This window comes from Pyrus communis, chromosome 13, assembly GCF_963583255.1.
Source record: "Pyrus communis chromosome 13, drPyrComm1.1, whole genome shotgun sequence".
NCBI lineage: Eukaryota > Viridiplantae > Streptophyta > Magnoliopsida > Rosales > Rosaceae > Pyrus > Pyrus communis.
This window is the reverse complement of record NC_084815.1, coordinates 6,327,167-6,352,566: the sequence shown is the minus strand read 5'-3', so window position 1 is coordinate 6,352,566 and position 25,400 is coordinate 6,327,167. Positions and strand designations below refer to the sequence as shown.

The 25,400-nt window shown below is 35.8% G+C and overlaps 3 protein-coding genes across 3 annotated transcripts; 1 reads left to right on the top strand and 2 right to left on the bottom strand.

Annotated features, from left to right (window-relative positions):
- Positions 1 to 903: 903 nt before the first annotated feature.
- On the top strand, positions 904 to 10,217 carry LOC137712146 (kinesin-like protein KIN-14L). Its single transcript, XM_068451279.1, has 19 exons — positions 904 to 1,097; positions 2,890 to 2,966; positions 3,342 to 3,499; positions 3,694 to 3,840; positions 3,928 to 4,183; positions 4,962 to 5,065; positions 5,221 to 5,292; positions 5,722 to 5,823; positions 5,959 to 6,033; positions 6,278 to 6,359; positions 6,466 to 6,561; positions 6,658 to 6,831; positions 6,918 to 7,024; positions 7,215 to 7,558; positions 7,656 to 7,906; positions 8,157 to 8,320; positions 8,503 to 9,425; positions 9,578 to 9,753; positions 9,861 to 10,217. Exons 1-19 carry the CDS (start codon positions 904 to 906, stop codon positions 9,935 to 9,937), a joined length of 3,579 nt encoding a protein of 1,192 aa, XP_068307380.1. The 3' UTR covers positions 9,938 to 10,217.
- Positions 10,218 to 14,513: 4,296 nt separating this feature from the next.
- On the bottom strand, positions 14,514 to 17,540 carry LOC137713560 (xylan glycosyltransferase MUCI21-like). The gene is made up of 3 exons (XM_068452870.1): positions 17,023 to 17,540; positions 16,871 to 16,930; positions 14,514 to 16,394 (listed from the first exon to the last, which is right to left on the bottom strand). The coding sequence occupies exons 1-3, from the start codon at positions 17,261 to 17,263 to the stop codon at positions 15,079 to 15,081; spliced, it is 1,617 nt and encodes a 538-aa protein (XP_068308971.1). The 5' UTR covers positions 17,264 to 17,540; the 3' UTR covers positions 14,514 to 15,078.
- Positions 17,541 to 21,066: 3,526 nt separating this feature from the next.
- Positions 21,067 to 23,318, bottom strand: LOC137712145 (xylan glycosyltransferase MUCI21-like). Its single transcript, XM_068451278.1, has 3 exons — positions 23,105 to 23,318; positions 22,486 to 22,518; positions 21,067 to 22,394 (listed from the first exon to the last, which is right to left on the bottom strand). Exons 1-3 carry the CDS (start codon positions 23,316 to 23,318, stop codon positions 21,067 to 21,069), a joined length of 1,575 nt encoding a protein of 524 aa, XP_068307379.1.
- Between the last annotated feature and the right edge of the window lie 2,082 nt (positions 23,319 to 25,400).

Here is a 25,400-nt window from a genome sequence, read left to right as displayed (position 1 = left end):
CTAATACCTTTCATTTACAAAGGATGAGAAAAATTACTAGACCTTAGTACTTAAGGACATACTGTCTGCATTGATTCCATTATATTTTACATATCAAAATCTAATAGTTTTTTTTTTTTTCAGTATAATACATCCGTTACATTTTTCATCCATTAATCCGTTAAGAGCTGACGTGGCTGTCACATTTGTGCCACGTGGCAAATTTTTTTTTTTTTATGCATTAAAAATATTATAATATTGATCCTATTAAAAAAAAAAAAAAAAAAAAAAAAAAAAAAAAAACAACCTAGAAACCTCTCCCAATCCGCCCTCTCTGCTAGACAGCAATACTTAAACTATTATAGAAAGTGTAATTTTTGTATCGCAACCTAATACAAAACCTATTAATAGGATCAATATTAATCCTATTAAACTTAGGTTTTGTATCGCAATCTAATCAAGCTAGACAGCAATACAAAACCTAAGTTTGTTGACCGATCAATAAGCTTATAGAAAGTGTGCCCGCTTTGTGGCTAAAATTCACTCTGCTTTTGACTAAAGGATCCTTCATGCTTTGTGAAATTTCCAGTCAGCTTCCATATTCTCTCTGAAAAAACCACAAACCCCAACACAATCTCTCTCAAAACCTGTTAACCACAACAAAATCCGCTCCCGACTCCACCCTCCCTCGCCGCTCCCACCGCCATCTCCTCCACTAGACTTGGACCTCCCGACTTCTCCACGTAAGCCCAGACAACAAGGTTAATTGGTATGAACCGCAGGCGAGCGGTGCGCACAATTAGTTGGGCAAGGTAGGGGATCAAATGAACCTCGGGGCAGAGGTTTGAATATTGGGTCCGAACCAACTTGAATAGATTGGCTACACGTGTAGTATCAAGAAGACAATGTGGCCATGGAAGCCATATGAAGGTATCAAAAACCCTAGAAATTGTAGAGAACGTGGAAGATGGACTGGGAAGATGGGTGGGGATATCAGACGCGGAAGATGGCTTGGACGAAGAAGGGAGAAAGGGTGATAGGTGTGAAGGAAGGGGAGGGGAGGAACGCCATAGGAGGGAGGTGGAGATGGAGGAAAAGAGGGCGAGAGTTACAGAGAGGTGAGGGAGAGGTGAGGGAGAAGGAAGGGGATCTGGGTGTGGGTTTTGGATATATATATATATATATATATATATATATATATATATATATATTTAATAGGATAAATTATTATAAAATTTTAAATGCATAAAAAAAAAAATTGTCACGTAGCACAAATTTGACAGCCACATCAGCTCTTAACAAACCAATGGATAGAAAATTTAATGGATGTTTTATATTGAAAAAAAATAGTACTTGAGGTATGAAAGTGAAATGTTTTGAATATGTTGTATGAGGTTACAATAGACTTCAAACATGAGGTGGTAAAATGTAATTTACTCATGTTTTAGAATAAAACTTAAACAGATTGCTCATATTGATTTAATTTAGCGAATGACTAAATGTTAATTTGATAATAGGCGTGGCAAAGTCAGATTTTCTCTTCCTACAACTCATATGGTTTTTTTGCTATAATAATATTTGTAGGACACATTCTTAAAAAAGAAATCAATTAAACAATTTTTCATGATTCCTAATTGATACGTTAATGGAACCCACATAACAATTCAATTAGAAAATTAATTGGCAACACATTTTTTTCATATGTCAAAATTGTCAGCAAAAATTTCTATGTCAATCCATGTAGAAAGAGAAAATGGATTAGAAAATCAATTGAAACTTTTTTCTACCTTCAAATTTAATTGATTTGATTGCATGTCTCTTAACTTTGAATTTAATATTTCCGTTGGAGATGTTTTAAGTATTTTTTTTGCCACTGTACTAATAACTGTGATAAATTAGGAATTGGATCCTCGCCGAGGCGACCCATCGGAATCCTCCTAACTGATGTTAGTAGGCCGTTGTATTTTTATCCAACGGTTATAAATAAGAGGATCCTTTAAAAGTTATAATAATTATAACTCTAACGGCTCACTAACCTCGCTTAGGAGGATCCCGATAGGTTGCCTCGGAAAGGATCCAATTCTGACAAGTTATACCTGAATTAATAGTTTGAAATGTCAAACTCAGCCAGAATCAGAAAAGATCAAATTGATGGGATCCAATATCGTCCTAAAACCAAGAAAGTGGTGGTATTTGATATCTCCCATCCTCCCAAATCCCCAAGTTTTTGGTGTTAACAATTACACACTTTTAACCCGCATAAAAAAATTCAGTCACCCACTAATCAATATAGCAGGAAGAAATAAAACAAAAAAAATTTCAAACCAATGCAACACGCGACTGATACTGCGTTTGAACACAACTCCCTGATTACTCACGGTGAAATAAGAGCGTGCTGTTCACGCGCGTGATGTATGATTCTCAACTGTCATAAGCTTCTCGTAGCAATCCGAAGCCCAGAAGCCCAAACCCGAGGCCCAGTACGACAAGAACCCGAACTTCAAAATGTTCTATTTCTGGGAGACCCCATCCGTTGGATGAGGTCAAACAGTCTTCTTACTAGACGGTCGCGATCATCCCCACCTATTTGAATTCAAAAAAATTAAACGTTAGGATTCCGAAGCCGCAGGTCCGGATTCGTATTACTTTAGCCCGAAAGCCAAGAACCCCAAGAATGCTGCATTTTCCATACTAGACTCTCTCTGCTATTCTCTCTCTCTCTCTAGATTCTGGGTTTTCGGGGTTTTACAGAAAAACCCAGAAATATTATCGAGTATGTTATTGAATTCTCTCTCTCTCTCTCTCTCTCTCTCTCTCTCTCTCTCTCTCTGTCATCAACTTTTGTGGGTTTTTTTTTCTTTCGGAATGTTATGTGGTTGAATGTTTTTTTTTTTTCTCGTTAATTTGCAGGAAAGAAGGAATGGAGGACAGTGCAAGAACTGGATTGCATGATTTTGCAAGGGCTTCAAGAAAAGCAGAAGAAGCAGGCACGTTGAAGCGTTAATTCATCTGCATTTTGATTTTTCAATTCGTTTGTTTGCTTGGTCAGGATTGAAATTTTCATTTCGAATTTTCCAGAAAAAAAAGGATTTAAATTTGGAATTGTTTGTGGTATTAACTAATAGTAATTGGGTTTCCAAGATTTGAACAAATTTCATCAACTAATTGTAATTCGGTTGTGTTTGAGTCAATTGAATTGTGGATTAATTTCTTGGATTGTAAATTACGAAGATCAAGGATTTTATAATATTTTCTCTCCATAAATGTTCAGAAAACAAACAGGGACGTAATTATTGATTTTTTTCAAGAATTGTTCAAAAAATTTAACTTTCTTTAATTTCTGAATTTGGTAACTTTGACAGCTTGGAGGCGATTCCAAGCCGTTGAATGGCTTGAAAGCCTGGTAGGTCCACTCAGCGTACCAAAACAGCCATCGGAGAGAGACTTCATTTCTTGCTTGAGAAATGGTCTGATCCTGTGCAATGCTATCAACAAGATTCAACCAGGAGCAGTGCCCAAGGTATCACGTTTCAATCTCAGACTTTCTTTTTCTTCTGTTTGGTTGACGAAGCGAAGAACGTAGAGTAAAATGATATGTTTGATTCTTATTGCTGATTCGTTTTTACAATAGTAAAAATGGGCATATGTTCTGGTATCTATCCAGTTCTAACTACTGTACCCCTTTTTATTAATTTATAATCATTACTACTTAAGGTTGTGGAGAGCCAACTGCCTTTGCAATCATTAAGTCGGGAATCTCAAGCACTGCCTGCATATCAGTACTTTGAGAATGTCCGTAACTTTCTGGTCGCTGTGGAAGAGTTGAAGCTGCCTGCTTTTGAAGCTTCTAACCTCGAAAGGGTAAATCACTTGCTCATGTCTGTATTTTATGCATATGTCAACACTACTGCATTTTCACATTGTATTTGTTGATATTTGTCATCTCAGGATGCAATGGAGGCAGGGTCAGCAGCCAAGGTTGTTGACTGTGTTTTAGCCCTTAAATCGTATTATGAGTGGAAGCAGATGAGCAATGGGAATGGATTTACTAAATATGTGAAATCTCCTCTAGTTATAGTTTCTGCCAATAGACTGCATTCAAGGGCCTCAACTGTAGTCCCATCAGATTCTTGCATGCACTTGGATATGTCTGCCGTATGTGAGAGACAACCACCAGTTGAGGGTGACAACCAGAAAGTTGAAGGTTTTATTGATTTCTCTTTCTTGAGAACTTTGTATATGGAGTTTAGTTTATATCCATACCTGAACTGGAAACTTTTAACAGAAATTACTTAAATTAATAACATATGCGTAACATTGATATTTTTAGTAGAAATATTGAACATCGAACGAATAATAATATAATTAATCAGCAAACTCTTTGATTGATGTAGAAGCATATATAGTAGGATTTCATAAGAAACCTAGACTCTTGGTACATTAATTTATTTTCATGTTGTGCTATGAAAAGATTACCTTGGATTGTGGACTACCTAGAATAGAAAGTTAATGAGAATTTCCTCTAAGCCAAGTATGGTATTTACTATTTAGTGAAACCTGTATATGCCATGGTTACTTCTAGATGCCCCAAATTAATAATAAAGTATCAGTATTGACTATATAACCTCAAAGAAGCAATGTATCATCATGTATGTGTTCATTGATGTAGCTGCAGGAACACTAAGATTCGAGGTTTAGGGTTCTATTCAAGTTTTGATATTATTTTTTTCCAGGATGGTTGGCTATATAGTACATTAGCTGTATGTTTTGTGGTTATTTCAGATGGTAAGGGTTAAAGATAAAGGATCATTATTGAATGATACAAAAAAAACTCTATTTGTTCTATCTGTTGGTATGTATGTTTCACATCTGCTCCAAAGGGCCATCATTTTATATCGAATCCACAGCTTGGTATCTAGGATATTTGTAATGGTATTCGGTTTCTCTCCCTAACTCTTGTCATTCTGTTAATTGTGATGTAGTGGATTCCGTAGAATCTGTTGTCAAGTTACTTTTTGACTCTATGGTTGACGTAAAGGAAAACATTGATGACAATGTTCTTGCTTCCTACCATAGTGGAGATGTGGTAATGATCTCTCTCTCTCTCTCTCTCTCTCTCTCTCTCTTTACCTTCTATGTTTTGAAATAAAGAATGTTACTCTGATTCAGTTAACAAATACTGGAATATGGATTAGATTTGAAGTCAACTTTCATCTATTTTAACCAACTTCTTCTGTGCAGAATGCAGTCAGCCTCTTTCAAAGAATCATGAAAAGTTGTTTGGAGCAACATCTACAGAAGAAGTTTCCAGAGGTTTGTTTGATTTGAGTGTTACGAGATTCTTCAATTATTTTCTCTTCGTAAATAAATTGCAAAAGTATGATGATGTGTTAATCTTGTTAAACAGATAGAGTCAAATAAAATATAGAGGGTATCCCCTGTTATTTCCTCTTTTCATAATGATAATACATAATGGGTGAAATTTAAGATGAAGTTGCAGTCTAGGAGGTATTTCGGGGATATTGTTGATATCTAAATGGGATTTCCTTCTGCATCACCTAATGTGCATAATCTTGCGACTTCTTTTATGACCTTAGTATAGCTATTTGAAATGGTTAAGTTTATGTTCCTTTAGATCAGACCTCCTCCCCCTTCCCCCAATCCTGCTCATTCTATACTATGCCAATGTTTTTACTTACATGAAGTTGCTCTTAACTTGATACTATTCTTTTGTACAAACAGTTAAACTCTAAGTTAAAAGACCCTTTGAAAGAAAAAAGGAGATCAACTGGCCTTTCAACAGCTATGCCTCTAGAGGAGTCATCTGCTCCTGGAAATTCCGGAGTATGTATATTATATTTTAGAAGCACTTTTATCTGTTTTGGTTTTGCCTCTGATGCTTTATGGTATTGGATATTGCACTCAGATTTTTGAATTCCTACTAAATTCTGAAGTGTCCTTATCTTTTCTTTCAAATAGAACTGCAGAGCTTGTTTAAGAAAGGGTAACTGCAACCACAGATTTCTATTCCAAACGCAAGAGAAAGAACTTGTGGTATGCGTTTATAATGTTACTGTCTTCTAAATCTATTAAATTTTCAGTACAAAGTTAGCTTATATGAATCTCCATCATAATACAACACTAATGCCCACAATGTAGTTATAACAAAGTAGTTAAAGAAGAGCTCCGGGTCGGTCAAATAAAAATTCAATTTAAGTGAAATTACAGTTAGTTTATTATATAATTTTCTCCAGCAATAATAATATGGAAATGGCAATGTATGATTTTCAATTTCCAGGATCTCAAGGCCTTGTGGTTAAGTGCAAAACGGGACTTTGAAGACTTACAGACACAATTGAATAGAGATTTGAAATGCTTGGGTATGTGCTGATGGAAGAATGTCCTAATGCTGTGCATTTTTACAAAGCTATAAATGCACATAAATTTCTTAAAAGTGAATTCTGTTTGTGCTCTTTGTGGTTTCAGTTAATCAGGTGCAGGAGTTGTCAACTGCCGCACTCGGGTATTACAAGGTGGTGAAAGAGAATCAAAAGCTATACAACATGGTTCAGGATTTGAAAGGTTGCTACTTTTCCCAAACAAAAATGTTAGCTATGCTATCGTATTTTAAGTCAACTACAAAAAATTGTTATCTGATCTTGGTTGAAATGGCTTCAGGTAATATTCGAGTTTACTGCCGGATTAGGCCTTCCTTCAGTTATGAATATGGAAATGTAATAAGTTTTATTGGAGAGGACGGGTCACTTGTGATCTCGGACCCTGCAAAACCCCAAAAGGATGGAAGGAAAGTCTTCCAGTTCAACCGAGTGTTTGGTCCAACTGCTAGGCAAGGTAGTATTACATCAAAACTTTTTTTTTAAAATCTATTTTCAGCATCGATCTGTTGCATACTGACTCTATTATACATTCATTTACAGATGAGGTCTTTAAGGACACTCAACCACTGATCAGGTCTGTGATGGATGGTTACAATGTATGCATTTTTGCTTATGGTCAAACTGGATCCGGTAAAACACATACCATGGTAAGATACAAGCCTGAGATTTCAGTTTGATAAATGTTTTGTAAGGTTTAGGCTTATGTAGGAGGGAAGGAGTGATTTATTATTGGTTCTCATCTGCTTGCAAGCATTTTTGTATATTATAAGAAATGACACATCAGATTTGTGTATGTACATTTTGTATCTTAACACAAGTTTTTATATATCTTTACAGAGTGGTCCATCAGGTGGGTCAGCTGCGGATATGGGGATTAATTATCTAGCTCTCAGCGATTTGTTCCAAATGTCAAACAAAAGGAAGGATATCATAGATTATGACATTCATGTCCAAATGGTCGAAATTTACAATGAACAAGTACGAGACCTTCTTGCAGAAGATTCATCCACTGCCAAATTAGAGATACGGAGCTGCACTGGTGATAATGGCTTGAGTATCCCAGGTGCTACAATGCATTCAGTGAGGTCTACTACTGATGTCCTGAACCTCATGAAATTTGGTGAGACGAATCGTATGGTCAGTTCGACCGCAATCAATAGCCGCAGTAGCCGTTCCCATAGGTCAGTTTTTAGGACCTGAGGCTCTCTTACAAGACATTTTCTTATCATGCCATATCAGTTATTTTGTGCCCACTGATGGTCTTTGGTGTGTCTGCAGTGTCCTAACAGTCCATGTGCATGGAAAAGATACTTCCGGAGGTACTCTACGTAGTTGCCTTCATTTGGTTGACCTTGCAGGAAGCGAAAGAGTGGACAAATCTGAAGTTACAGGAGATAGGCTGAAAGAGGCACAGTATATCAACAAGTCTCTTTCATGTTTAGGAGATGTTATCGCAGCCTTGGCTCAGAAGAATTCTCACATCCCTTACAGAAACAGCAAACTCACACTTCTGTTGCAAGACTCCTTAGGTTTGTAATTTCTTGAATATTCAGCATTTCTGTCTATTATTCAATCTTGTTATATTGGATTTCGAGCAATATCATGCCACATTATAAGGGTGAGGAATTTGGTTAACTTTTGGCTTGGATTTGAAATGATGCCACAATATGATTGGTCAAATGGAACATTTGAGGCTTGTTCTCGAGGAGTTTTAACAATTAAATTTTGATATACTGTGTGTTGAACTAACTCAACCTTCTCTTTGGCTATTTAATTCAGGTGGACATGCTAAAACTTTAATGCTTGCCCATGTTAGTCCAGAAGAAGATTCCTTCAGTGAAACTGTCAGTACATTGAAGTTTGCACAGAGGGTTTCCACCGTTGAACTTGGTGCTGCTCATTCAAACAAGGAGAGCGGTGAGGTTATGAAACTCAGAGAACAGGTGAACAAATTTTATTAATTTGGTTTTTTCTGCCTATATTTTCACAAATCTGTTTTACTCTCTATACTTGGATTGGTCAATTGTTCTATCTAAATTCATCCTGAAACTTTAGAGTATTAGCAAAACATTATAATTGTTTATGCTTACGCATTAACACTTTCGTCATGTTTCAAACTTTTCAGATTGAGAGTCTTAAGAAGGCATTAGCAAACAAAGAAGGTCAGTGTGTGCCAAGAACAATGACTGAGAGAACTCCCCAACGTCTGAGAAGATTAAGCATTGAAAGTTGCAGCACTGTGAAAACCGAGAAGGCAAAAATCCCTTATCTTCCAACTCATTCGAGGAGATTGAGCTTGGAAGGTCCAAGATCAATTAAGAAGGATAATCTGCATATATCGCATGACATGGGGAAAATCCTAACGTCTGAGGCAGTGGCAGTGCAGGAATATGGTCAACTTCAATGTGCAGCAGCAGTCACTACCCCGTTGGGCCATTTCAGTAATGGAGATTCCACATTAGAAGTGTTTTGTCCCAAGGCTCCTCAAAGTCCAACCAGCACTACCTACCAGAAGACAACATCCGAACCTCGTCCCAAGACTCCTCTAAGTCCAGAAAGTGCTACATATCAGAAGCGAGTGTTGGAACCAGGTAGTAGAACACAAGTTCCTTCCCTTCAGAAACCAACAACACCCGAACCTCGTCCCAGGAATCGTCTAAGTCCAGCAAGTGCCACATATCAGAAGCGAGTGTTGGAACCAGGTAGTAGAACCCAAGTTCCTCCTCCTCAGCGACCAACGACACCTGAGCCTGAGACCAAGGCTCCTCGTAGCCCAAAGATGGCTCCTCGCAGCCCAAGGATGGGTAGTTATCAGAAGCAAGGGTTAAAAGCAGATAACAAGGCACAAGTTCGTCCCTTTCAGCTACCAACAACACCCGAACCAAAAAAGCATTCCAGAAATGAGGTACAGATTGTCATGCAAAGTAAGGTCACCCTTTCTACAGATTACCTGACACCTAATTTGACAAGTAGCACAAGTGGAAAAGGGTCTCAGATAAGGAAATCCCTGCGGACTATTGGAAAACTGATCAATGGCTCTGATAAGAGGTGGGTGAAACTCATGTTTTGAATTTTGTTCTCCTGATAGTCTAGGACGTTTCGCTATTTTTTGGTTTCTATACATTACATATGTTTTACATTGTTATGATGCCTCAAACATGACATACACATATGAACATAAATCCCCACTAAATTTGCAGGAGCCAGCAAAGTTTGGTGGAAGCACAGTCAAGTGTCAAATGCGCAACCAATATAAACGATGCAAATTCACCGGTAACAAATAGTGCAAGAACTCTGAGGAGGCAATCACTAACAGGCATTTCGCCACCAGGGTATGACAGACGGTCATCTCTAGGAGGGAAGCCAACCAAAACTAGTACGTAAAGCTTATACAAGCTTCATTACATTCTAGAACAATCTTACCAGGTTAGAGCTTTCATATTCATCTATGATTTGAGTTTCTTATGGTGTTTCCTTTTGCAGGTGCAAACGACAACAGAAATGCCAAAACACCTCCGCCAGTCCGTTCATCAACAAAAAGTAACAAGCGGTGGCTATAGATCATTTGATGCAAAGTGAAAATTTATGTGGTGCTTTGACTCGAAGCATTTGAATTCCGTCATAATCCGGCAATCGCCTGAAAGAGACTCGGTAACGCTTTGGCTCAAAGCATACTGATTTGTGTGTAGCATTCCGAGAATGCTTCAATGGACCTCTGAGTATTTGGGAAGCTAACATGATCTACTTGACTTGAGATCCCAATTTTGGCTACCAAATGTTTCATATATTTTCAAGTGATGATCCTCTTTGTAATTGTAGTACCTAGTTTGGATCCGCATTGTGAATTTCTGTTAATAAAAGTGGTTCATTTTCCAAGTTCTCGTCTTGCTCGGTTCACTATAATTTGATTTAGGGAAATGATAACTCTCTCACACATCCTAATAAAAAAAGGTCCACGTTTTTAAGCCCGTTTGATAATTATTTCCTTTTTGTTTTGGTTTTCCCTTTTAGGAAGAGGAAAAATATAATGGAGAAAAGACGGGCGAGCAAAGGTGAAGGAAGAACGGTGGGAAGGAGGCGGAAGAAATATACGTGGAAGAATACACTAAAAATGAAAACTAAAATCAAATTTGAATCGGTTATCTTTTCTAGTTTTGTTTATTACAATTTTCGTTCAGTAGTCCCTCCTCCCTCCCTCCCTCCACCCTTCATTCACTATTTCAATCCTCATTCCTTCATACACATTCCCTTTATCTATATAAAACGATGGAAACCAAAAACTGAAAGTGAAACGAACATCAACACTTCGTTGTTGTTTTCATTTTTGTGGTCAAGTGGCACGACTCCTCCAAGAATTTACAAGCTTTAGTAATTTTCAAGATGATTTTCTTGGGCAACACCACTTCCAATATGTGTTTCCTTTAATTTTGGTTGCAACTTGGAACTTGATTTTTGCAATGTGTAATATAATACTTCCTTTTTGAATGCGAAAAAAGGGGCCAAAACCCATGTGGTATAACACTTCCATAATGTGTATTGTATACCTTTTAGGGATTTGGACATGTGCACTTAAATTAGTTTAAGTCTTCAAAATCCTTGACATCTTTAAGAACCCAAGAGAAAAGGCATGATCTAGGTATCTAGATTAATATTTTATATAATGTGACTTAGATAGTGTGCTCTTTCCCTATAGTGGGGAGGGGGAGGATTTAAACTTGAAACGAAGTGGATTTAGAAGAAGAAGAAAAAAAAAAAAAAACTCTATCAACCAGTACAATTCACACTTACCACGAGCATGTACTTGTATCCTAATTCTATATTTGTATGAATTGAGGAGGGAATCAACTCGTCACCTACCTCCATCTAGCTTCAATTATGCATTGAAAATTTTCTTGATTATTGTTATTAGACTTTATGTTTGAATCTCGTAGATGACTAGTCCAAAACTAATTTAATCTCGCACCTCTTAGTGTAAATATATCCCTATATCAGAAAAAAAAAAAAAAAAAAAAAAAAAAAACCTCAAACTCCTTAACTAACTGACATTGTCTTTACTGTTGAGATAAAATTCTATTAACGGTTCTTGTAATGAGTCTCTAATTTTAAATCGACCTGCAATAATAAAAAAAAAAACTATTAATCAAGTCTATGTAATAAAGTTTGTTAGCAATCACAATCCAAATCGAAACTTTTGATACATGGAGAGCCTAAATAAAATTTGGAAACTTGTATAGGAGATGTGAAATGATGCAAGGTTATCTGTAAAATAAAAAATAAAAAAACACAACGGCTACTATTTAGTCAGGGCAATCTGATCTCCTTTACCAGAAATTTAGGTACCGGGAACACCAACTCACTGATAACAGTTGGTGTTCCAAACCAATGAACATCAAACACCTAGCCTTTTTGCTTTTGTTGATAGCCGGATTAATTTATTTTTTTTCAACTTCCAATTTCAGCCCCGTATAACTTATATAAAACAATAAAAAAAAAAAACAAAAAACAGTTTACCCAGATTCTGAACCTCTGCACCCAACACCCTCACCCCCACCCATCCCTCTTTTGCTCCTCACGGCCTCACCTAGTTCTCTCTCTCCCTTTCCCTTTCTTTCTCCTTTTCTCTTCCATTTTTTCCTTTCGCCTCCTCTCTTTTACGCCGGATAAGTACATACAGGAGGTCAGTGACCTCACTAATTCTTAGATCGGAGATAGCAGATTTAAGAATTGCAGTTGCCGTCGACCATCTTGGGTCCCAAGTCGAAGTAAGAGAAGGAGAAAACGGAGGGAAGATGAGCGAGAAAACGAGGAAGTAAGTGAGAAGAGACCGAATGTCGCCGATGAATTCACCGACCGTCGCTAGAGATGGGTGGTTGCTGGTATGGCGGCGGCGTGGAGGGTTTTATGTGTTTGCTGGTCTGAGTTACTGAGAGTTTTTCGTATTAGGGTTAGATTAGGAATTGTATTTACATAGGACTAACATTTGGCATTTTTTTATTTTAAAAAAATGAAATAGCTAGGTGTCAAATTGTTATTTGTTGGGAATGCCAACTCATTTAGTGTGCCGGAAGTGCCACTCAAACTCATAACTAACTGACATTGTATTTACTATTTAGACAAAATTCTATTAATGGTTCCTGTAACGAGTTTCTCATATTAAATCGACCTGCGATAATAAAAAAAAAAAAAAAAACTATTAATCAAGTCTATGTAATAAAGTTTGTATCACAATCCAAATCAAAACTTTTGATACATGGAGAGGCCTAAACAAAATTTTGAAAATTGTAGAGGAGATGTGAAATGATGCAAGGATATCTGTAAAATAAAAAACACACAACGGCTAGTATTTAGTCAGGGTAATCTGATCCTTTTATACAATGTCAATTGCAAAAGGGTGTGATATTCACGCACTCTATTTTACCTCTCACATATCTTTTTAATTTTTGACCATCAAATCGCATTAATTGAAGAAAATCAACGGACAAAAATTATCAAAGGGTGTGTGAGAAATAAAATAAAATGCGTAGATAACACACTCCATTACAAATTGTAAAACCATGTGGCATGTGCTCCCCCCCCCCCCCCCCCCCCCCTCCACCTTGTGCAGTGTGTGGCATATGAGCTTTTCTGCTGTACTTCTACAAGGGTGTGTTTGGAAGCAACCCAATATTAATTCTTATCATAAGATGGGACTATGTTTTTATAATTAATTAGTTTATAAAAGAGAAACGACACACATATTTTTTTAGACGCTCACACACTTTTGCAGTGGTAGTTTAAACTTACATTAAAGTACGTCATTGACAATTACTGTGCGTAATTAATTATGAATACCGTTATAGTGATATCTTAGTTCGATATTATAAGTCTTCTTTATAAGTAAATAAAAGAAGTCCTAATTAGATTATTAGCCCTCGTGGTGATATAGTATTTAAAAAATGGTTTATGTGGTAAAAAAAATAAAGATAAAAACTTCTATAGTGAAGTTCATTAAGATATAGTCCAAAGATAAAAATTTCGTCAATTCTTCATTAATTGTTAACACGTGAGAATTATGTTACGATGCTAATTTTATATTTTTATGTCAAAATGGCCTCAATCTCAATGCAATCATTTTTGTGCACAATGAGTGATGAATTTGCTCATCAGGGTAAAAGATAAAAAGCAGTCGGAAAAGCTGCATGGCCATTTTCAGTTCCAAGAAGAGACACCAGTACAACGTTCCCATGGCTTTGGCACTTGGTTTGGATGGATGCAATAATGCATTCTACTGACTATATTCGCATGCATGGCGAATATGTACGACATCTATATATATATATATATATATACATCTATATATATATATGTATGAATAACTCATAAAAATAGATAGAAAGATCCCAGTTTTCATTATTGTTTCACATGTGATGACGAACTTGTTTGGTTGTTTAGCAAACAGAAAAACAATCATACACGTAATCGTATTGTGATGTGGCCACTTCAATACTTCTATTGTCAAACTGTAAATCTAAATTATGTGTTCATATGACAAAATTATCACATAAATACTTATATTGTCAATCTGAAAACCTGAATCACGTGCTCATATGGGTATCGACTTGATCAAAGGCTCAAATCAATTCAACAACATAAGCATTTTATGTTGTCGGATTGGGAGACGAGAATCTTCTTATTTAGTCAATATTGTTAAGAAAATTAGCAAAAATATAAAAGGAAGATTAGATAGTAAAATCTGGTGGTTTTGCTAACCTTACTTAAGAAAATTTGTATGCAGAAACATTTGATTAGGGATGCAGACAGAAGGGATTACAGACTGCCTAACGCTGGAAGTATGGTGGGTTTAAATGCATAAAGATGTTTAGTTTCCAGTCAATGTTTTTGGCCGAACAAATGCATGTGCCAATCGCAGTAGAGATGCAAACCAATAATATATAGGATCATTTCTCTTGCAGAAAATATAACTAGGGAACATGGTTAAATTCATAAATAAAATTGGTCTCCAAAGTTTAGACAAATAGGAGCTTTGATCTCGAGTATATCTTTAAACTTATCATGGAGCAACGGTTCTTACGTATGATATCGTTAAATCTTTCATCCAAATTAAAAAGACTACCATAAAAGACGGAAGTTCTAACTTCTAACAGAGTTCACCAAAATAACCATTATTCCACTTTGTGACAAATTCAGAATCAGATTAAAACTCCAACAAAATTAAAGTTCAAAACCAATGCTCAAATTATCTCAATTTATGAGCCAACCAATTTTCAGTGTTCATAAGTCAATGCCACCATTATATATACACACACAATGCCCCATAAACTTCTTGCACTTATAGACCAACAGACATATCCACAAAAGAAAATTGCAGAAAGAAACAAAAATTGGAGTCTTGAATTTTCAGCAAAAGTAGACATCAAAGAATAAAAAGTCCAATTAGTTTACAAAAATCACTTAAAAGGGGAAAAAGCTGCTTTTGAGGCAGAAAATTAAATAGTAAAAGTACAAGGGTGCAAGAAGAAAAGAAAAAAATTGCTCAAAAAAAATCGTAAGTATTTACCAAAATCAAGTGTCTTTGTGCAATTCTTAATGTACATAGGTCACACTTATGTCCAACAATAATCTTCCTAGTAGCCATTTTATGCCATCTACAACCTTCAAAATGATTTATGTAAGGTAAAGAATGTAAGTAAAACCATCGGAACTACGGTGATTGAAGATGGGGGTGATAGTTCAACCTGTGGAAGATGTAGCCGTAAGCACGAACCAATCGTTTCCGAAATCTTCCGAGGTCTAATCTCACAGTTTGGCCATCAAGATAGATTTTCTTTGTGTATTCCCATCCCATTTTGTTTACACTCTCTGGATCCCTAAGAACAGGATCATCCTTATCATATTTGGCGTATAACGAGCTCTCCCGAGTTAGAATTTGGTAGCCGATGTATTTTAAGCCGAGCTTCCTTGCAGGTTCCCCATAATACTCCTTGGCTGCCCACTCAGTGCCAAGGGGAACAACTTGGATAAACACAGACCCAGGCTTCATGAACATAAAGTGTGTCATGGCAGCACCATGAACCCCAATCATCACATCACTCGCATTAAGGGCCCGATAAATCTTTGCTAACTCTGTCGTGCGGTCAGGTCTCAAAACGTTAACTTCAAACCCAATTTGCGCAGCCATTCTCACCAATAAATTCTCATTTGTTATCGCTCTTGATCCATTTCGAGATATGATGACCAGTTTAGGCTTCTTGAACTGATCTTCTTGCACTTCACTCTCAGGTTCGAAAGAGCTTTTAGATGCCAAAGATGCAGACAGCTTTTCCTGTGCTTCCCGTTCCTCGTCTTCAATAAGACTTTTAATTCGAGGCCAGTAGGCTCGGTCTAGAAGATTTCGAAAGTCAACAATGCTCGCACTTCCCTCCATCAGTGAAGAATCCACAGTGAGCTCGTCGTGAATCCTCAAACCAACTGTGACCTCTGGGAAGCAATGAGTTCTTGTATCTCCACTAAAGTCTATAGGTGGATAATCTGATAGTTGAGAAACAATGTCACCATATTTCATCACCCACCAATTATGGTAATCGAGAATGACAAACACAACCTTCTTGTTGAAACGCTGGGAAGTAATGAACAATGGCATAATCCCATCATTAAATTCATGATAGACATTACCGGTATATCCCCCGGTTGAGAAAAACACTGCCGGAACATCATGCTGCACATCACACCGGTGGTGCATGCCTAGAGTGTCTTTCTTGGCAATGAGCTGTAATTCATCAATGGTGTCCATGACACTTGTTTCCCATTTCCGTGTATACGGTTTGACCTTTTCATGCTCTAGTTCCTCTGTTTCATCTTCTTCATTTTCCTCAACGACATCAGAAACGCGATTTTGGAAGCTACTTCCTTCTGTAGATCGGTAGAGGAAGATAGTGGAGGAAGCAGAGTGCGTTCTTACATCCCCTTTCATTACACAAATATCCGAACGAATATTGCTTCGATCGCAACATATAGTTCCTGAAGGCACAGAGACAACTTTTAACTAATTTGTATTACCAAAATAAACATCAATTATCAAGAGCATTTGAAGTTTTTGATGGGATTACAATCTCTCATCAAAATCAAAACACATGAGACAGAGAGAGAGTTCAAAAAACTCGGTACTAGATTTTATAAACCTATCAATATATTTTCTATCCTTCCCCATTTTTGTTCATTAAATTTTCCTTGTTCCCTTTCCTTCCCCTTTATTTTTCATGAACCAAATTGGGCCTAAGCGAATGATAAATCAAAACCCAATTTCAGACTTGGACTTAGTTAAGTTGGGTAGAGCGGAGTGCTCTCGCTCGGGACCCAAGCTCAAGTACTTCCCCTTCCCCTTACTATAAATTAGATTAGAAGATCGCTCGAAAAAAAGTGACCACCTTTAGCAGTATATCAATTCTATTTGAGAATACAAGAACAAAAGAGAAAGCCAAATGCAGAGCACTCACCGTTAGAGATTGAAGAACACAAGGGAACATTTACATCCATATCTTCCACAGGTGTTGAATCTACAAAAACCCAAAAAACAACACCACCGTCATACACATGCAGGAAGATAAGAACAAAGAAAAGAACAAAAACAGATGAGAGAGAAAGTTACATAGGTGAGAGAAAGTGGTGGTGGAGCTGAAAAGATGAGGGGCCAAGATGAAGCTGCAAGAGAGGAAAGAGATGAAGAGGAGATAGAGAAGCTTGGGACTCGTTCTCTTGTAATAGTAACCAGAGTTTGCAAACTCCATTAGAAAGGTGGTGGTCTGTGATTCTTCATCTTCCTCTGCGGCTGCACAAGCCTTTTCAACTTTTCTCCATTGGTAGTGCTGGTGCCGCTGATACCGCGCCATTATTTCTTATGCACAACAAAAAAAGCTTTGATCTTTATTTTTCCTGTCCCCTGCTTTTCTGCTTTCTGCGTTTTGTAGACAGAGAGAGAGAGAGAGAGAGAGAGAGAGGAGAAAAAGAGTTTGATGGGAACAAACCCAGATGAGGAAATGGAGAGAGAATTTCAAATAGCAGGGAAAGCAATGCTATTTTCTTGGATTCCTCCTACGTTTTAAGGAGAGAGATGGGAGATGGGAGATGGGAGATGGATATGGGGTTTTGGGTTTTTTTTATATATTCAGGATTTTGAAAATGAATACGACATTAATAAAAGAAGAATATTACTTAAGCGGTTAGATTATTTTTTATATTACCAATTGATTTTAGAATACTAAACTTTCTTCGTTGAGAAGCTGCTTGCTTCTTGCTTTCTAGAGAGAGAAAGACGAGTTGATGGGGTTGAGAAATGGAAAGAAGCTGTCAAACGCTTAAATTGAGGGAGTCGGTCTCTGCAAGGTTTGGTATTTTCTATTTTAAATTAATATTGAAATTAGTATTTTAATATAATTAAATTAAATTTGGCAGTCAAATGCGTGTAACGAGCAGCTGGGGCTTCAGACTTGCTATGTAAAGAGAGCTGTGCTTTTTTTCTTTTTACTTGGTTCTTCCTCGGTTGGCTGCGGCTACTCTTTTTTTTTTCTGGCACCCGTTGAAAATCGTGTAACTCGTTCTCCGACGCGCTTTGTAACACGCTCCTTGGAGAGCTGTGTCCAAGTTGGCAAACTGGCTGCTGCTGCAGGTTTAAGACTCGGCTATCAAGCTCTGACCTCCTGCACTTCAATTAAGTGATTGGGAATAAATTCTTGATATTAATAATACGTATTATTGTAGTTAAAGAGAGACTTAAATATCTTTATGAGTTTTTTTAATTTCTAAAAAAGTAGTCTATAATAATAAAAGAAACTGTTCTTAACATTTTAAAAATCATATTTTACGTTCTTCACAAATATATATTTTTTTAATTATAAAAAATTTAAAATACTAAATAAAATTTTTTAAATGCTAATAATAATTTTCTAATAAAACTATTGGCTCATCCCCTTTTATAAAAAAGAAAAATGATCTGACCTGGTGCTGAGAACATGGTGGGATTGGCCACTAAGGAAAGAATTTTGCAGATAAACAAGCATCATGGTTGCACGTTTGGACTTACATTAGAATAAGACCACCACACGTTTAAAAATAATAAAAACGAGCAATTAACTAAAATGATTCACTTATGTTGTTTGTTTGTTCAAATATCCGCGACATAATAATAATATAATCACATCATAAAAACAGATTATTTCACTAGATATTAAGTGAATCAATTCAATAAAAGCTTACACAAATCAAATAAAGACTATACCATAATGATACAATCACGACATTATAAAGGATTATTTCAGCAAATACATATCAAAGTGAATCATTTCAATGAAAACCAATACACAAAGATGGCTCTTTGCTTATCTTAGTAGCAATTGATTAGTGATTTTTTTACCTTCTATTTGTCACTTTAATCAACTCTCTTCAGATTTCCAATGTTTTTGTAATTTTTTGTATCTTTTGTTATGTTGCTGAAGCCACGGGACTAAGTTTTTATTTTACACACATATATATTCGCATCGATTCTTATACATGGAATATTTTGTATTAAATTATTGATTGCTTATTGTGCTCAATATCGTTGTATAAAAAAATAAAAAATAAAAAACAACAAAATGAGATTAGCTTATGTCCGACTCAAAGATTATGATGCTGTGTGACAGCATAAATGATCTCTAACCGAACAACCAAGCTCCTCTAAATGGATTTGTGTCCTACAATAACTAATAAGGCTTTTTATGCAAACTTCGCATGCCTTATGAGCTTTTAGGGCAATTAGTTGAAATTATCAGTTTTGAACATTAGATTGCAGAAATGATCAATTTTACAATGTCGTCATTATATCATCGTTATGCCATCAATATATGATAAAAATATTGTCGTAATAAAAAAACTAATCATTTCTACAACCAAATGTCAAAAACTAATAATTACAATTAGGCTTGACTATTTATGACATGACCCGTTAACCCATCGATGACCCGTTGACTAATCATTCCAATCGTGTAGCATTTGTATCTAATCAATTGAAGAATGTAACTTTAATATTAATTTGTTGGCAATAATTCTTGTTTCTTCATCTGGGTTGGTGATGATATTAGTTTTGAATAATAATTTTTGAAGAACTAAAAAGAATTATAAATATACTTGACTTTGAAAATGTGAGAATACGTATCAAATAATTAATGATGGAATGGAAATCGTTTCTCAATTAAAACAATTTCCAAAGTGCAATATGACAAATAAAACTCAATTAAATACAAATTATTAAAGCAGGGGCCTTAATAATCGCCCCTAAAGCCTTCAACAACCGCACCTAATGTTTTTTCCACGTCACACTTGCCTACATGGCATAATAACTATTAGGGGCAGAAATATGTAACCTTTCGTCTCTATTTATCAATAGCAACACCTTTTTTAGGTGCAAATTTAATATCTGCCCCTCCTTAGTATTAGGTGCGGAAATCTTCATTTTTTGCCCCTATTTTTAACTAATAGATGCAAATGTTTTAGCCTCTACTTGTTCTAAGTTTTGTAGCGTGCACACTTCTTGTTAATTTCTATTCTTTGATTCTCTTCAATTCATTCGATCTAACGGTCGAAAATTGAAAGAGGTGTGTGAAAGGTAAAAATGGTGTGTAGATAGCCGAACCTAATACCTCTTATTTACAAGTGAATAAAAATTCTACTCTTACCACATATTTGTATAATCTTTCTAATAGAAATGTGACTCATATTCTGTTGGTGAGCTCTACATCTATTAGAGAGATAGTAAAAATGATAATACAAATATATGGTAAGTGTAACATTACTCGTAAAAATATCATTAAACTATATTACTAAGTAGTTGTAAGTTGTAAGTTTAGATTTTACGGTTTCAATCCTCTTCGTTGTACAATGTGCCAGACTGTATGTGTGCCCTATGTGTGTGTGTGTATACTATACATGTACCTCTGTACATTGTGTTATTGAACCATATGTGAGAGATTGTTAATGCACCTTACATGCAAGATTGGTAATGCATTTTCTGGGTAAGATAATTATTGCACTTTACGTGCAAAGCTAATTGCACTTCGTTTGCAAGGTTGCAAGATCATGCCAATGAGGGCTCTATAAATAACTACAAAAGTTGTGAATATGGTCTATTTTAAAGTTTGGGAAATTTTCAGGCTCTATCAGAGAATCTCTTTTAATGGAGGCTATGTATCTTTTTGATGGTATTTGAGGCTATATGTTTATTACATAGTAATTTGATTGCGCATTAATAGATTTTTTGTCAATTGATTTTTTGAAATGTTATCTTAATTTTTATTTTTAAATATATCAACCTAAAAAAATTTAAATTCTAACAAGGTTAGATTTTATCACTTATCAATTATTGAATTACTTTATTTTATTTTAGTTTCTTCTGTTAATTTATTTCTCTGGTTGACACATTCTCCCTAAAAATAATATTTCATTTCACAATAACAGTTGGATTAAATTAATTTGACCAATTTGAACATTTCCCATTCTTCTTGTGATGACAAGAATTTTAAATGGCTAAAGGACCCAATTAGCCTTATAAAAGCATAGCCATTGACTTTCTTGAGGGCAAATCCCTTTGATAAATACATAGATGCTTAGGGAAGATTGCTGTATTAGTATTGATTTACAAGTATAATATTTTACATAAAAGTCATATTCTATCAATGATGTAATCATAAGCTTCGACCAACTGCTTCCTAAACCTTATGAGATCCAATCTCACAGTTTGACCTTGCAGATATATCTTCTTTGTGATTTGCCATCCTTGTTCTGTCACTCTAGTTGGATCTGCAAGGACGGGATCATCTAATTCATATTTATCATACAGTGAGCTCTCTGTGGTAAGAATTTCATAGCCAATGTACTTTAAACCAAGCTTCTTTGCAGGTGCACCATAATATTCCTCTGCTGCCCATGCAGTTCCAATTGGAATAATTTGGATAAAAACTGAGCCAGGCCTCATGAAAAGAAAATGTGTCATTGCAGCTCCATGAACTCCAATCATAACATCACTTGAATTCAGGACCCGATAAATCTTCGCTAGTTCTGTGGTGCGCTTCGGCCTCAAAACTTCGACCTGAAACCCTATTTTCACAGCCATTTTCACCAAGAAGTTCTCATTCATTATTGATCTCGATCCGTTTCTAGACATGATCGCGAGTGTAGGCATCTTCAGTTGATGTACTGTTTTATGCACTTTCATCCCCACTTTGAAAGGGATTTTCCATGTGTGGTACATAGACTCAAGGAACTTCTCTCGCGCTTTACGTTCCTCCTCTTCACGAATTAGGGAATGGATTCGAGGGAGGTAAGCTTGGTCTAGAAGATTTCTGAAATCGACAATGCTCTTATTTCCCTCCATCAGTGAAGAGTTTATGCTCAACTCATGATGAATTCTCAAACCAACAATGGCCTCAGGGAAGCAATGAGTTCTCGTATCTTCATCAAAATCTATTACTGCATAATCTGACAGCTGTGAAAGGATGTTTCCATATTTCTTGAGCCACCAATCATGAAAATCAAGAATGACAAACACAATCTTGCTGCTCAAGTGCTGGGATGTTATGTACAACGGCAAAATTCCATCGTTGAATTCATGAAAAAAGTTACCGGTATAGCCCGATGTTGAGAAGAACACGGCTGGAACTTCATGTTGAACGTCACACTCGTGTTGCATGCTCATCAAACTGTCTTTCTTTGCAATGAGGTTTAATTCAGTGATGGTGTCCATTGTACTCTTTTCCCATTTTCGGGTATACGGTTTGATCTTTTCGTGTTGGAGTTCTTCGACAGTTTCTTCTTCTTCCTTCTCCTTAAGAATGCTTGCAACGTAATTTATGAAGCTAGTTCTGTGTGTGGATTCGTACACAAAGATAGAAGAGGAGGCTGAGTGTGTTCTTACATCCCCTTTCATGATACAAATATCTGATCGGAAACTGCTTCTGTCACATACTATCATTCCTGTAGCCAAACGAGATATTGCAATTTAGTTTTATTATAGAACATAAAATATTACGAAAGATTTAGTTTGGGAGATAGAGAAACGAGAGTTAAAGAAGAGAGTACTTACCCTTAGAGATTGAAGAAGATAATTCTCTTGAATCTATAAAAACCAATTACAACTACATGTTAATATAAATAAAATGGAACTACAAAACAAATTACAAAATAAAACCGACAAATCACAACTATGTTTTCTTTCGAATTTGGCATCGAGAGCTCAGCTCGTATGAGAAGTAAGTCAAGCCCAGCTCGAATTTGAAAAAGTTACACAAGAGCCAAGCTTAAGAACATTGATATTCGATTTAGCTCGGCCCCTTACGAATAACTTGCAATCACAAGAATTTAAAATCACCAAAGGGCCCACTTAAGCGGTTAAAAAGAATAGCCATTAACAAATGTTTTTATTTTATTTTAAAAAGACAAGTTTGACAAACAAAGATAAATGAGAGTTGGGTCGGTCTGCTAGCATGTAACAGACTATCTCCACTTTAAATTGAATATTTAACAATTACACAAACAATATGAAGAGAATGGATAATGAGAGTACTAACCCTTAGAGATTGAAGAAGATAATTTTGTTGAAGCTACAAAAACCAATCGCAACTACATGTTAAATAACAAAACAAGAATATAAATAAATAATGGAAATAAAATTCTAGGGAGACCAACACGAGAGAAAGACTTACGTAAAAGAGACAAACCGGTGTTAGAGTAAAAGAGATGAGGGCTTAAAAATATGAAGCTACAAGAAAGAAGAGAGAAGAAGAAGAAAGAGAGAAGCCTGGGCCTTTTTCTTTTGCAAACACAGAAAATTAGGAAGGTGTGACAATACTCTTCATCTTCTGTGAGATATTTCTGTTCGCATTTCTTCCTCCGGTGATTGCGCAGATATTGTACCATTTTCTTATGCCTAAGCTTTGGGTTAATGTGTAGGAAAGATACTTAAACCTAGACAAATGTTGATTTGTATGCATATTTATACAAATGCTTAATGCATGCTCTTCTTATTATAAGATCTGTATTTGTTGTTAGGAAAGACAATTTACTATTAATTGGTGCACTAATTTGTCTTTAATATATACATTCTAACAAAAAAAAATTGTATATACATATACTTGGTAGCTTCGGGAGAGGGGAATAGGGACTATTGGTGGGCTTGTGTTTTATTTGATCTGATGAGTGGTCTATTTTTTTTTGAAGTTTTTTCTGTACAAGCAACATTACTATATATTTTAATTTGGAAAATGCTGGGGAGATCACTTGTTTGTACTACTTTTTGTGTACTATTTGATGTGGCAAGTGATGTGTACATACCATGAGAATTAATGAATTTATCTCATTGGTTGATAGTTGTATACATCACTTGGCACATAACACTAATGTGGTATAGAAATGTGGTCTTTGTAACATTCCTCTTCTAATTTACAGGAAAGGGAGAGCGGGGGAGGGGGAGAGTTTGAAACCCGATATGCAGTTGGTTAAAGAGGAAAACCCTAACCACTAGAATAACCCACCATGTGTCATTTTTTAAGTCTTAATGCATAGATTATTCTTTCCCAATATTAGTCAAATTGATAAACACTAAAATTTACTTATGAGAGTCAAATAGGTAAATGGTTTAAATTGATGATCTATGAATGAATACTTAAAAGTTATACAATTTGCAATCTAGATTATTATTCATTGATTTTTTTTGCAAGGTTGATCGTTTAATAATGATCTAAACAATGACCGTTTTAAGTTACTAGCTCATTAGCGCTTGAACGCTCATGTACACTTGTGTGTACACATTTTGTTTATGCAGGAAGTTATAACTAATAAATCTTAATGTATGAGCAAGCAACTCTGTAAATTGCTTGGATTAGGTTTTTTTAATGCATTTAATATTATCTAGAATAAAAGATGAATGAGTGGGCTAAACTTCACAATGAGTTAGCCATAATAATTTGATTTGAATTCGCCTTTAGAGTTTAGGGTATGCTATCAAGATTGATTTAAATCAAGCACGCCCAATGATTGAATTTATCACCCACAAACCATCTAAACAGGAAAGAAGACAAATATATCCATAACTTAAGTTTCAAAATAAACATGTTGGTGTTAGCAAGTTATGGGTGTGTTAGGCTATTAACCAATTGTTAATTTTGAAGATTAGTTTAGTGGTTATTTGGTTAAACCTGAACAGTAACCTTAGCCTGCAATCAAAGCTATAAGTAGCTCACTTGTACTGCTTAACTGCTATTCATGTGTTTGTTAATTTACTTCTCAAATACTGATTTCTTAGTAGCTAATTAATTAGGTATTCACCCTATTTTTTCAAGCCCAAAAAATTTAGGGGTGCTTGAGTATGAAATACTCCGAGTTTTTTATTTTTATTTTTTTGAACAAATAATATTATCTACAATAAGGGGGGAAGGGGTGAGCTGAGCCTCTCACTAGTGATATTCTTTTTCACTTGTAAGTGAGAGATTTTAGATTCGATTCTCGCCAAAAGCAAATTTGAACCACATTATTACTAGCTCATTGTGAGACTTAACTCACTCTCTCACCCCCTTAATATAGATAATATCATTTGTTCAAAAAAAAAAATTGTTTTTACTAAGACAATTAGTATTTTTATTGCTTTTGTTGTAAACTTCTTATTTAAGTGTGATTGTGTAAATCCTATATTAGATTTGATTCTAGTTATTATTTTCTATTAGGACTTGTATTCCTTGGAGGAGAAGGATTTCTTCTCCCTCTTGTTACTATAACGAAAGGCATTTGCGTAGGGGAAATAACACACATTCCTCTACACAACCCTATAAACACATCTCTCTCCATTTTCTCTCTGTGTGCTGCTGGCCCACTTCCTCTGTCAGATAAAATAGGCCACAATACGTTATCATCACGCTCCTACCGTTGCACTTAGGAATCTGACGTGGAAGTTTTCTGCATCAAACTAGTTCACCAATATCATCACACAATCATGTTCTTCCAAAA